We start from the raw sequence: 12,875 nt of genomic DNA on the forward strand, positions 1-12,875 counted from the left end.
AAACAGTGGCGTACCAGACGTTTTTCATTTTTATTGGGGAGGGGAGGGGGGCTGTGTAGGGGTATGTGTATATGTAGTGTTTTTTACTTTTTATTTTATTGTGTGTTAGTGTAGTGTAGTGTTTTTAGGGTACAGTCACACGGGCGGGGGTTCACAGTAGTTTCTCGCTGGCAGTTTGAGCTACGGCAGAAAATTTGACGCAGCTCAAACTTGCAGCCGGATACTTACTGTAATCCTCCGCCCATGTGAGTGTACCCTGTACGTTCACATTGGGGGGGGACATCCAGCTGTTGCAAAACTACAACTCCCAGCATGTACGGTCTATCAGTGCATGCTGGGAGTTGTAGTTTTGCAACCGCTGGAGGCTCCGTTTTGGAAACAGTGGCGTACCAGACGTTTTTCATTTTTATTGGGGAGGGGAGGGGGGCTGTGTAGGGGTATGTGTATATGTGGTGTTTTTTACTTTTTATTTTATTGTGTGTTGGTGTAGTGTAGTGTTTTTAGGGTACAGTCGCACGGGCGGGGGGTTCACAGTCGTTTCTCGCTGGCAGTTTGAGCTGCGGCAGAAATTTTGCCGCACCTCAAACTTGCAGCCGGATACTTACTGTAATCCTCCGCCCATGTGAGTGTACCCTGTACATTCACATTGGGGGGGGGGGGGGGGGGGGGAACATCCAGCTGTTGCAAAACTACAACTCCCAGCATGTACGGTCTATCAGTGCATGCTGAGAGTTGTAGTTTTGCAACAGCTGGATGCACACTGGTTGTGAAACACCGAGTTTGGTAACAAACTCAGTGTTTTGCAACCAGTGTGCCTTCAGCTGTTGCAAAAGCTACAACCCCCAGCATGTACGGACAGCGGAAGGGCATGCTGGGTGTTGTAGTTATGCAACAGCTGGAGGCATACTACTTTGGCTGGGGATGCTGGGGATTGTAGTTATGCAACAGCTGGAGACACACTGGTTTGCTACTTAACTCAGTGTGCCTTCAGCTGTTGCAAAACTACAACTCTCAGCAGTCACCGACAGCCAACGGGCATGCTGGGAGTTGTAGTTATGCAACCACCAGATGCACCACTACAACTCCCAGCATGCACTTTAGCTGATTGTGCAAGCTGGGAGTTGTAGTTACACAACAGCTGAAGGTGCACTTTTCCATAGAAAGAATGTGCCTCCAGCTGTTGCAAAACTACAAGTCCCAGCATGCCCATAAGGGCATGCTGGGAGTTGTGGTGGTCTGCCTCCTGCTGTTGCATAACTACAGCTCCCAGCATGCCCTTTTTGCATGCTGGGAGCTGTTGCTAAGCAACAGCAGGAGGCTGTCACTCACCTCCAACGATCCTCGCTGCACCAGGTCAGTCCCTCGTCGTCTCCGCCGCCGCCGCTGCTCCTGGGGCCCCGATCCCAACATGGACGCCGGGGATCGGGGTCCCCAGCACCCGGGGTCGTCTTCCCGCACCCGCTCACGTCCTCCGGAAGAGGGGCGGAGCGGGTTGCGGGAGTGACACCCGCAGCAGGCGCCCTGATTGGTCGGCCGGTAATCCGGCCGACGAATCAGGGCGATCGTGAGGTGGCACCAGTGCCACCTCACCCCTGCTGCCTCTGGCTGTTCGGGGCCATCTCTGACGGCCCCGATAAGCCAATAATTCCGGGTCACCGGGTCACTGGAGACCCGATTGACCCGGAATCCGCCGCAGATCGCTGGACTGAATTGTCCAGCGATCTGCGGCCATCGCCGACATGGGGGGTCATAATGACCCCCCTGGGCGATATGCCCCGATGCCTGCTGAACGATTTCAGCAGGCATCGGGGACCGGCTCCGCTCCAGATGGTTGCGGGGGGCCGGTAAAACACATGACGTTCTCATACGTCATGTGTCCTTAAGGACTCGGAAATGGAGACGTATGAGAACGTCATGTGTCCTTAAGGGGTTAAATAGCAGTTTTCATGCATAATACCTGTAACTTTGAGGTGTCCTGTTTTTCTTCAGTATCAGAATAGTCTGATGTTTCAGAACTGTCAGTCTCACTGTCTTCTGGGAAAAAAGCAGACAAACAATGGATCTGGATGTAAAGCGTCACAGTCCATTAAAACAACGGTGACACAAAATATGCTTATTATATATTATATATATACATATGTGTGTGGTTGTTTTTACACTTTTTAGGTCCCTCTAGGAGACTTTTGTAAGCGATCATGGCGCTTGGAGAGGATCTGTGGACGAACCGGAAAACATTTTTTCTAGTATGTTGAATTTGTTTGGGGGGGGGGGGGGGACTGTCAGGCAAGACATGAACAAGCCATAGGGGCCAGTGAGGCAAGGGACAGACAAGTGTTATGAAACTGTTCTGAAAACTGAATAAAGTGACCATCAAGCATGTCATACCGTAGTGTGAGAAAAGTATTGAAGACACTACACCATACCACAAATCCTCCAAGAGGTCAGACTGTGCCCAATATGACTGACTATTGCTCAAATCAATTATGACATTATGGATCTTAAGGAGGCTATCCTCTACCATGTCCACTTTCGAAACACCCATGGCTTGACCATTCAAACGTGTATGCCACCAAAACAAGCTGTCTGTGACATTTCAGTGGAGCATGAACCCCTTACAAGCGCACATCTTCTGCTTCACAATATACTCTATAAAAGACAGTTCTATAAGAAAACAATGTGGTGACAAAGGGGATCATTACTCACCCTCTGCTTGAGTTATTGGAGTAACGGCTAAAGATGATTTTCTTATGGAGTTACATATCGATTGATTCAGTTCATGTTGATTGATATACTTCTGACAATGAGCATCTTTAGCTATGAAAGAGACGCTTAGTTAACCCATTATTAAACTAAGTCAACACAACCATTAAAGTTCAATCCACAATGACTTATAGCATCACTGGAGGACAACACCTTTGGGGTGCTCTTACACAGTAAGTTTGGTTACAGTTTTACTATGCAGTTTTGAAGCCAAAACAAGATCAGTGGATCATAATGAATTAGGTAATATAAAAACATCTCTTCTTGCATTCACTCCTGTGTGTAATGGATTAGGTACTCCAGGTAACTAAAACCATAGAGCTTCCTTCCCCTCTCATCAACCTATTTATTTGTCTAAATATCATTCATTAGCTATATAGAGGAGTTTCCCTCTTTCAGCTGTCACTTACATACAGGAAGTGAGAGACAGGCGTCATTATCAGATCCACCTTGTCTTTGTGTAAAGCCCTCACTGAGAATAGACCCCCACCCTCCTGAAAGACAAACCCAGTATGTTTTCTGTCTGGCTTCACAGCCACACCTCACCTCCCCCTCCCCCTCCCTGTGTGAGGATCTTGCCAGTGTCTCTTGTGAAGATTCTCAGTCACAACTCAGCACATAATGCTGCTCGTTGCCTGCTGTAGATCTAATCAATGACTGCTGTCATTCAGAGCATACATGATTTATTGCTGGGGGGAAGGATAGTTTGAAAGAAAAGACATGTACAGTGTGTGCTGCTGACTGTGTTTACAACAACACAGCATGCACACAGATAGTAAAAGCAATTGGCTGGCAGCCATTACAAAGAGCTGCACTGACTTTTGGGAGTTGTAGTCTGGGCTGCAAGCAAGGAAAAAGTATATTCAGGAGTCAATAGAGGCCATACGAGCTGGCAAAATCACATGGATAACTACAAGGGACACAGAACAGGTATTGTGGTGGCTTTGGGGCATTTAAATTTTTCTTAACTTCCCTGGAGCACCCCTTTAAAGGAAAACAGTCACCTGTTCACCCACACTATAACCCGATACACTGGGTTATAGTGCGGGTGAACAGGAGACCCATGCGCTTTGAGGCGGGCCCGTCGGCTGGATTTAAATATTAATAAGCCCTGGTCACGTGAGCGCTCGTGCCTACTTAAAAAACATTTGAAACAATTTTAACAAAATTAGTATGTTTGAAATTGCTCTATTTTGACCACCTATAACTTTTTCAATTTTCCTTATACAGGCGGTATGAGGGCTAATTTTTTGCGCTGTGATCTATAGTTTTTATCGGTACTACTTTTGCTTAGGTTTTACTTTTTATAAATTTTATATTTTTTTTTACATTATTTACATTTACGCCGTTCATTGTACGGGATAATTAAAAATATATTTTGATAGTTCAGACTTTTACGCACGCAGCGATACCAAATATGTTTATTGTTTTTTTTTATGCTTTTTTGAGTGTGAAGAAAAAAACCATGTAAATAAGAATAAATGTAAACATATGTGGCTAATTTTTTGCGCCGTGATCTGAAGTTTTTTCCGGTACCATTTTTGTTTTGATCGGACTTTTTGATCGCTTCTTATTGCTTTTTTTATGGTATGAAAAGTGACCAAAAACACGCTATTTTGGACTTTGGAATTTCTTTTGCGCGTACACCATTGACCATGCGGTTTAATTAACAATATATTTTTATAGTTTGGACATTTAAACACGCGGCGATACCACATATGTTTATATTTATTTTTATTTACATTTTTTTTTCTTTGCGATCGACTTTGAAAGCCGCATCTAAAGGGTTAATAGTGCGCGTCAATGCGATCGGTGACGCGCGCTATTAGCCCCGGGTGTCGTCGACCATTAGACGCGGGACCGACCTGAAATGACCGACCGTGTGACCTCGTGTTATATCACGGGAGTAGGACCAGGACGTACAGGTACGCCATGTGTCCCCAAGAGGTTAAAATTGCCCTATTCTGACCCCTATCATTTTTCCATATACAGGGTTGCATAAGGGCTAATTTTTCTTGCGCAGTGATCTGTAGTACAATAAGGAGCATGAAGGTTGACAATATTATACAGTATGAGGCACAAAGGGGGCATCATTACAGTGTGGGGAATTAAGAGGAAAACTATTACTGTGTGAAGAAGAAAATGAGCGCTATTACTGACAGGCAGCACTGGGAAGATCACTGTTATAGTATATGTGGGCGCTATTACTGACAGGCAGCACTGAGGAGATCACTGTGATAGTATAGGTTGGGTGCTATTACTGACAGGCAGCATGGGGACTGAGGAGATCACTGATATAGTATATGTGGGCGCTATTACTGACAGGCAGCACTGAGAAGATCACTGTTATAGTATATGTGGGCACTATTACTGATAGGCAGCACGGAGACCGAGGATATCACTGTTATAGTATATGTGGGCTCTATTACTGACAGGCAGCACTGAGAAGATCACTGTTATAGTATATGTGGGCACTATTACTGACAGGCAGCACTGAGAAGATCACTGTTATAGTATATGTGGGTGCTATTACTGACAGGCAACACTGAGAAGATCACTGTTATAGTATATGTGGGCGCTATTACTGACAGGCAACACTGAGAAGATCACTGTTATAGTATATGTGGGTGCTATTACTGACAGGCACTACTGAGAAGATCACTGTTATAGTATATGTGGGCGCTATTACTGACAGGCAGCACTGAGAAGATCACTGTTGTAGTATATGTGGCCACTTTTACTGACAGACAGCACTGAGAAGATCACTGTTATACTATATGTGGGCGCTATGAATGACAGGAAGCACTGGATTTCTCAACATGTGCGCTATTACTGACAGGCAGCACTGAGAAGATCCCTGTTATAGTATACGTGTGCACCGTTACTAATAGGCAACACTGAGAAGATCCCTGTTATAGTATATGTGGGTGCTATTACTTATAGGCAGCACTGAGAAGATCACTGTTATAGTATATGTGGGTGCTATTACTTATAGGCAGCACTAAGAAGATCACGGTTTTACTATATGTGGGCACTTTTACCGATAGGCCGCACTGAGAAGATCACACGTCGGAATTTCCGTGCCGGGTTCTGCATTGGAATTCGGCACGGAGATTCCACTGCAGCAAAGTCCTGTTAAATTCAATGGCACAGAAATTGCATTTTCCGTGACATGTTCATTCTTTGTGCGGAGTCCACACAGAATGCATTGCCATCTATGAGATGGCGCATTCCTGTGTGGTCCTAACGCCGGCATATTATGCCGCTGCCCCGCAGTTTGCGGAATGTCCGCACAGAGGTTCTATCTGCGGACATTCCGTTGTGTAAATATAGCCTTATAGTATATGTGGGCACTATTACTGATAGATAGGCAGCATTATGAAGATCACTGTTTATCTGTGTGCGGTGACTATTACTATATAAAGAATTAGGTGACAGTATTAGGTTAGGTCTACATGACAAAAATGGGTCGTACAGTCAAAGATCGCCATGTTGTTCTCCTTGAATTGTGCTGAATCTCAGCTAATGAAAGTAAATGTGGTCACATGCAGAGAAACCCAGCGCAAATCAGTTCTTGTTCTTTAGGTGGTTTATTAAACCCTATAAAATATAGAATGTATGGCTTCCTGTGACCATACATTTTATGATGCCATTTTAAGAGTTTAAGAAACCATCTAAAGAGCAAGAACAAATTTGCACTGGATTTCTCTGTCCTTACAGGTTGCTGTTGCTTCACAGCTGTCCGTGTGGTGAGGGTGTTGGAAGGGCAGATGTTATTAACCCTTAGGGCAGATGGTATTAACCCTTAGTTTTCGTGACACCAGGACGTGATTTACCTAATTCACCACCTGAGACGATTCCTAGGCCAGGCGCAGGGCAAATAATCACTCCGATGCAAGGTTATGGAACAACAGCTTTTTACTGAGGCAGACAAGTTGTTACAGTCTATACAGTTCAGTTCAGTTCTGGGGAGGTGCAGGGTGAACTTCAGGAAGCTTATCGGCTTGCTGGGACTTATGGTTGCTGTTTACTTGACTGATGCAGCCACACTTATTAACAGACTTGAATTGGACTGACTTTGCTTGGACTGGACTTGACTAGAATTCCCACTGGTTTAGGTCCTACTTTGCAGATTTGACTTTCATTACAGTCGCAGGGGTTAAGTAGAAGCGTGCTGGCTGGATTAGGCCTCAGGCCTTCTTCTGGATCATACAGACTCCTCAGGTCCTCACTCAAGCTGTACCTCAGCATTCACTGGACTAGAAATCACTAGCTGAACCCTGACCTCACTATATAAGGGGGCTGTTTAGAGAGATCCCATTGGTCACTGACAAGCCACCGGTTCACCTTGCAATCCTCCCCTTGACAACAAAGGTCCTTAGTAACGGAGATTTCAAGGCACAATAACACATTAATGCATTATACAACACTGCATTAACCTATACATAACTTGATATGGTGGAGAGTTCTGAGGAGTGCGGGCCAGGGGACATTGACTGAATCTGCCCGATAGGACTGGCAGGGGTACAGAAGGGCACCTTCTGTACTGGGCCACCACACATGCACTGCATTCTTGGGGGGAGAGCTGAGCTGATTTGCACTAAATGGGATCACGTTGTGACCCCCAAATTACTGCAGCTACAAATTCATTCTGGATGGAATTATTAAGTTTGTCATCTTATTTACTCACATTAGCTAAGATGCATCACAATTCAGGGCGCGCAACATGGTGATCCTAGGCCACACAATCTGGGGGCCAAAGTATTCTTTTTTTGCCCAGGGCCACATTTAGTCTAAAACTGTCCCTGTTCATTATTGGATTGTTGGTTTTTCTTTAATTGTATCTTTCTCCCTATGCTTTTTTTTTTTTTTTAAGTGTTTTACTACAGGTCTAAACTGATGCATTATATGAAATTGGACATATATTAAATATCCAAGCATTTCTAATAATGTCCTTGACTTGATAAAGGGAGGGCTCCTGAAAGCTTGTCACTACAAAATAATGTTCGTCCAATAAAAAAGATATTACCAGATTCTGCAACATTTTCTGATTCTGTGTCTGAAAAGGTTCTGAGATATAGGATATATACTGAAACCCCATGTGCCTTCTTTGTTTTGCCCTAGGTTACAACAGTCCTAGGGTATGTTCACATTGTGTAATGTAAATGAAATCTCTGCTTGCAAAATTCCACAAGCGGAGATTCCATCTGTCGGCCTCCGCCAAAATACTTAAGTGGTATCACCATTGACGCCAATGCCAGGCTCGCGGACTTCTGCGCAAAGAATGAACATGTTCTTTCCTTGCGCTGACCAATTTCAAATTCTTCAGTGTGAACGCGTCTAACGGACGACCCATTCACCCTGATGTTAATATTCAATGTGGGTAATTTCGCTCGCATAATTCCAATCGTGTAATTATGTGGGAATTACGCAGGAATTGCCCAGTGTGATCATACCCTTAGGGCATCCACTGAGACGGTCACACATGCTCAGGTTAACTACATATTATCTCTTAGTCTCTACAGCAGTGTTTCCCAAGCAGGGTGCCTCCAGATGCTGCAAAACTACAACTCCCAACATGCATGGACAGCCTGTGGCTTCTGGGATAATCTTTTCTACATTATTGGCTTGGTTATTTTTTAAGTTGTTTTGTGGGCCCTTATATGTATGTGATGTTTATATTTTTGATTTATATTATTTCTGTGTTTTTTTGCTATTTGTTTTTCCTTTTCATATTATTCAGTTGCTTCTGTGTTCAATGTAAGAGAGAGAGAGACTCCTCCAGTAGTAGGAGGGATGGCTCCTGCCAGGAAGGCGAGAGGCATTACACGTCGTTCCCTGGCCAGCCAGCTCCCAGTAAAATGAAATAACATAACTGTAATTTCATATTCTCTGCCGAGAGCCCTGATTGGTCAGTTGGTGCTAGCCAATCAGGGCTCCCAGCAAGAAATATGAAGTAACAGCTCAGAGATATTCGATTCTTTGCATCACCTGCTGGCTGGAAAGCAGAGCATGTCACCCACTATCCTGGTTTATAAGTTATTATCGCAGTGGGTCTCTGGAGTGAGACCAGCTGCGATCTGTCCCTCAGCCCCTGTACTACTACCCCCAGCATGGAACAGGCTTTGTTCCATGATGGTAGTAGAAGTACTAGTGCTACTGCAGAGTAACCACAGCTGTCTACAGACTCCTACAGCCGGGGGAACTACTAATAACATCATGAGACAGAGCCTGTGCCATGATGTGGTAGTAATACCCCCAGCTCCAGAAGTCTGTGGGCGGCTGTGGAATGGCTTTTTCACTATTATAAAAACTGTATGCAGTTTTTATAATATACAATTTTGCATACGGTTTTGTCAGTTTTTTTGTTTCCCGTTTAGCGGGAATAAAAATGATACTAAACTGTATTGTAAATTCATCATGTCATTGTGGCCTTAAAGGTATATTACATTCTAACAAATGTTGTTTTTGCAGTTTTCCATGTGCCTTTTTATAACTGTTTTATTGTACCCAGTTTCTGTCAGATAACGAAGGGTTATTCCTCATTTACACATACTTCATCTAGCTTAAATCATTCTTTACTGCCATCTACTGGTGTTATCAGGTAACAGCCAGCTATCTAGTTTACACTACCACACAGCTTTGCTGGAGGTTAATTAAGACTAAAGTTAAAGGGGTACTCCCCTGGAATTTTTTTTTTTAAATCAACTGGTGCCAGAAAGTTAACCCCTTAAGGACTCAGGGTTTTTCAGTTTTTGCACTTTCGTTTTTCCTCCTTACCTTTTAAAAATCATAACCCTTTCAATTTGCCACCTAAAAATCCATATTATGGCTTATTTTTTGCGTCACCAATTCTACTTTGCAGTGACATTAGTAATTTTACCCAAAAATTCACGGCGAAAAAAAACTCATTGTGCGACAAAATCGAAGAAAAAACGCCATTTTGTAACTTTTGGGGGCTTCCGTTTCTACGCAGTGCATATTTCGGTAAAAATTACACCTTATCATTATTCTGTAGGTCCATACGGTTAAAATGATACCCTAATTATATAGGTTTGATTTTGTCGTACTTCTGGAAAAAATCATAACTACATGCAGGAAAATGTATATGTTTAAAAATGTCATATTCTGACCCCTATAACTTTTTTATTTTTCCACGTACAGAGCGGTATGAGGAATCATTTTTTGCGCCGTGATCTGATGTTTTTATCGGTATGATATTTGTTTTGATCGGACTTTTTGATCACTTTTTATTCATTTTTTAATGGTATAAAAAGTGACCAAAATACGCTTTTTTTGACTTTGGAATTTTTTTGCGCGTACGCCATTGACCGTGCAGTTTAATTAATGACATATTTTTATAGTTCGGACATTTACGCACGCGGCGATACCACATATGTTTATTTTATTTTTTTTTACACTGTTTTATTTTTTTTATGGGAAAAGGGAGGTGATTCAAACTTTTATTAGGGAAGGGGTTAAATGACCTTTATTAACTTTTTTATTTAACTTTTTTTTGCAGTGTTATAGGTCCCATAGGGACCTATAACACTGCACACACTGATCTCTTGCACAGATCACTGGCGTGTATTAACAAGCCTGTGATCAGTGTTATCGGTGCTTGACTGCTCCTGCCTGGATCTCAGGCACGGAGCAGTCATTCGTCGATCGGACACCGAGGAGGCAGGTAAGGGCCCTCCCGGTGTCCAGTCAGCTGTTCGGGACGCCGCGATTTCACCGCGGCGGTCCCGAACAGCCCGGGTCCCTTTCACTTTAGAAGTGGCGGTCAGCTTTGACACTCTCTGCTGACACCTCTGTCCATTTTAGAACTGTCCGAGAAGGATAGGTTTGCTATGGGGATTTCCTTGCACTCTGGACAGTTCCTGACATGGACAGAGGGGGTAGCAGAGAGCGCTATGGTCAGACAGAACTTCCTGTGGAGAATACAGCAGCTAATAAGTACTTGAAGGGTTAAGATTTTTAAATAGAAGTAATTTACAAATCTGTTTAACTTTCTTGCACCAGTTGATTTCAAAAAAGTTTTTTTCCAGTGGAGTACCCCTTTATGTTCGATTAGAGCAAGACGAACTCCACTACTTTAAAACGTATTCCCTTTTTTCAGGTGTTCGGACCCCATTGATCTTCAGAACTTGGCCCGTCTCTCCCAGTGCATGGAGCGGCATGTAGGTATTGTCTATGGCCCCACTCCATGCACAAGGAGAGGTGGGGCCCCATTCTGGAGATCACTGGTGATCCCAGGGGTCGGACAGTTTTAAAGTTGTGGCGTGCCCCTTTTAGCAACTGTTGGGAACCAACCTAGTTCCTGTGAAGCATTTCAGAAACAAGTCCTGTGATGAACCAGCTTCAGTCAACCTGTAAGGGGAAGTTGCACATGGACCTCATAGCTCATCTGCTACCTGCAAGGGCTTTGGCCCAGGACGAGACCCACACACCACAGTGTAAATAGCAGTACGTACATCATCATCTTTTTGTGAATTACCAATGGGAGCCAACCAGTGTGAATACTACCCCTCTGGGAAGAGAGATCACAAAGATGAGTGCCAGGCTCATGCCATCGAAGGTTAATCCTCCACTGCCTTATCAAGTGATTGTGTCTCCGTGTTATGGAGAGCGTTTGATTGTTCAGTAAATTAACTTTTGCATTCAACTCCTTGACTTCCACTGTTTGGCTTTACTGCACTAAAATACCAAGGGCACCACAACCTATATAAGCCACTAGATACTGCCCATCCAGACTGTGTCCTGGGAAATCCATCAACACAACCACAACATCTTTGCAGCCCCCTCATTACTGGTGCTTACCTGAGGAGTGTGGGGGAGTCTTACAAATTCCTGAGACAGAACCATAAGACTGCGGTGCACCACAAGGCCTAGTGATTCTGCAACACTTCTTCCCAGCTGATGATCCAGCTTACATTCTCTCGGTATATACAGTAGTACCTCAGTGCGAGGTTTGCACCTATCTCTTGTATCAGACAGTTGTACAATAAGAAAAGAATATAGTGACAAAAGTGATCATGACTTACCCTCTGCCTGAGTTATGCCTGAAGATGACCCTCTGATGGGGTTACCTATGGATTGGATCAGTTCATGTTCTTTGGTACACTTCTGGCAAACATGAGCATCTTTAGATATGAATGAGAAGCTTAGTTATTCCATTATTCAAGGCTCAATCGCCAGAACATCAATCCTTAATGACTTATATCATCTCTGGGACATAAGCTGTAGGCTGGACTCACACGTTGCGGTTCAGGGAAAGTACTGTGCTGCACTGCTGAGAACTATGCAGCAAAACCGCATGTGAAGAGAACATAAAAAACTGTGGATGGGGGGGGGGCGGGTTGGTGGTAATATATCAAAACCTGTGCAGAGGATAAATGGAACAGTTGCCCATAGCAACAAATCAGATTGCTTCCTTTATTTTTCAGAGGCCTATGGGCGAATGGTCAACTTTTCCACAGCACGGGTTTTGCTGCATGGTTCTCATGTGGTACCGAGGACAATTTTAAGTGTGGTTACTGCCCAGTGTGTCATCTTATGATAAAGGTGGCCTGTGTGAACATGGGTGGCCATCAATATAGGGTGCGTTTCATACATTGTGATGCTACAGGTGCATTGGGGTTAAAAGAGAAAAATGGATCTAACACTTTTCTGTGAAATATACTGTATAGTACTGTATGTCAAGGAGTATTGCTGTACTGCATCTTTTGTTTTGTGCTATATGTGAACAGACTCCTATTATCAAGCTGAGCACTACCTGAATCTGTTGTTGCTATTTACGCGCTGGTGAATACACCAGGGATGTGCCGTGTTGCAGTGCCGATGTATTAACCCTATTTATATATTACATTTATTGTGATATTGCAATCTTTAATGAAGTTGAAATAAAAAGAGATTTGTGCTGAATGGATTTCTTTAATTAGTTTTGTTGGGTTATGTCAGTGCCATTCACACTACGTATTTTATAAGCAAAATAACATTAATGCTTATGAAGAAATATAAAATCCCATCCCTTCCCCAATAGCGCGCCACACTCCTACCCTTCAATTCACTGGTTGAACTTGATGGACGTATGTCTTTTTTCAACCGTACTA

The 12,875-nt window shown here is 43.6% G+C and overlaps 1 protein-coding gene across 8 annotated transcripts in view; it reads right to left on the reverse strand.

Moving 5' to 3' along the window:
• Positions 1-12,875, reverse strand: part of LOC130357941 (uncharacterized) — a 78,751-nt gene that overhangs the window by 6,376 nt on the left and 59,500 nt on the right. For 7 of the 8 annotated variants that reach the window (XM_056560710.1, XM_056560709.1, XM_056560711.1 and 4 more), the window contains 3 exons: positions 11,808-11,906; positions 2,704-2,814; positions 1,958-2,034 (listed from right to left, as the gene is read on the reverse strand). In XM_056560710.1, the coding sequence (XP_056416685.1) occupies positions 1,958-2,034; positions 2,704-2,814; positions 11,808-11,906 (287 nt within the window). The remainder of the gene's footprint in view (positions 1-1,957; positions 2,035-2,703; positions 2,815-11,807; positions 11,907-12,875) is intronic. The other variant, XM_056560706.1, reaches the window with a different exon arrangement.

Source organism: Hyla sarda, chromosome 2 (assembly GCF_029499605.1).
Source record: "Hyla sarda isolate aHylSar1 chromosome 2, aHylSar1.hap1, whole genome shotgun sequence".
Lineage (NCBI taxonomy): Eukaryota > Metazoa > Chordata > Amphibia > Anura > Hylidae > Hyla > Hyla sarda.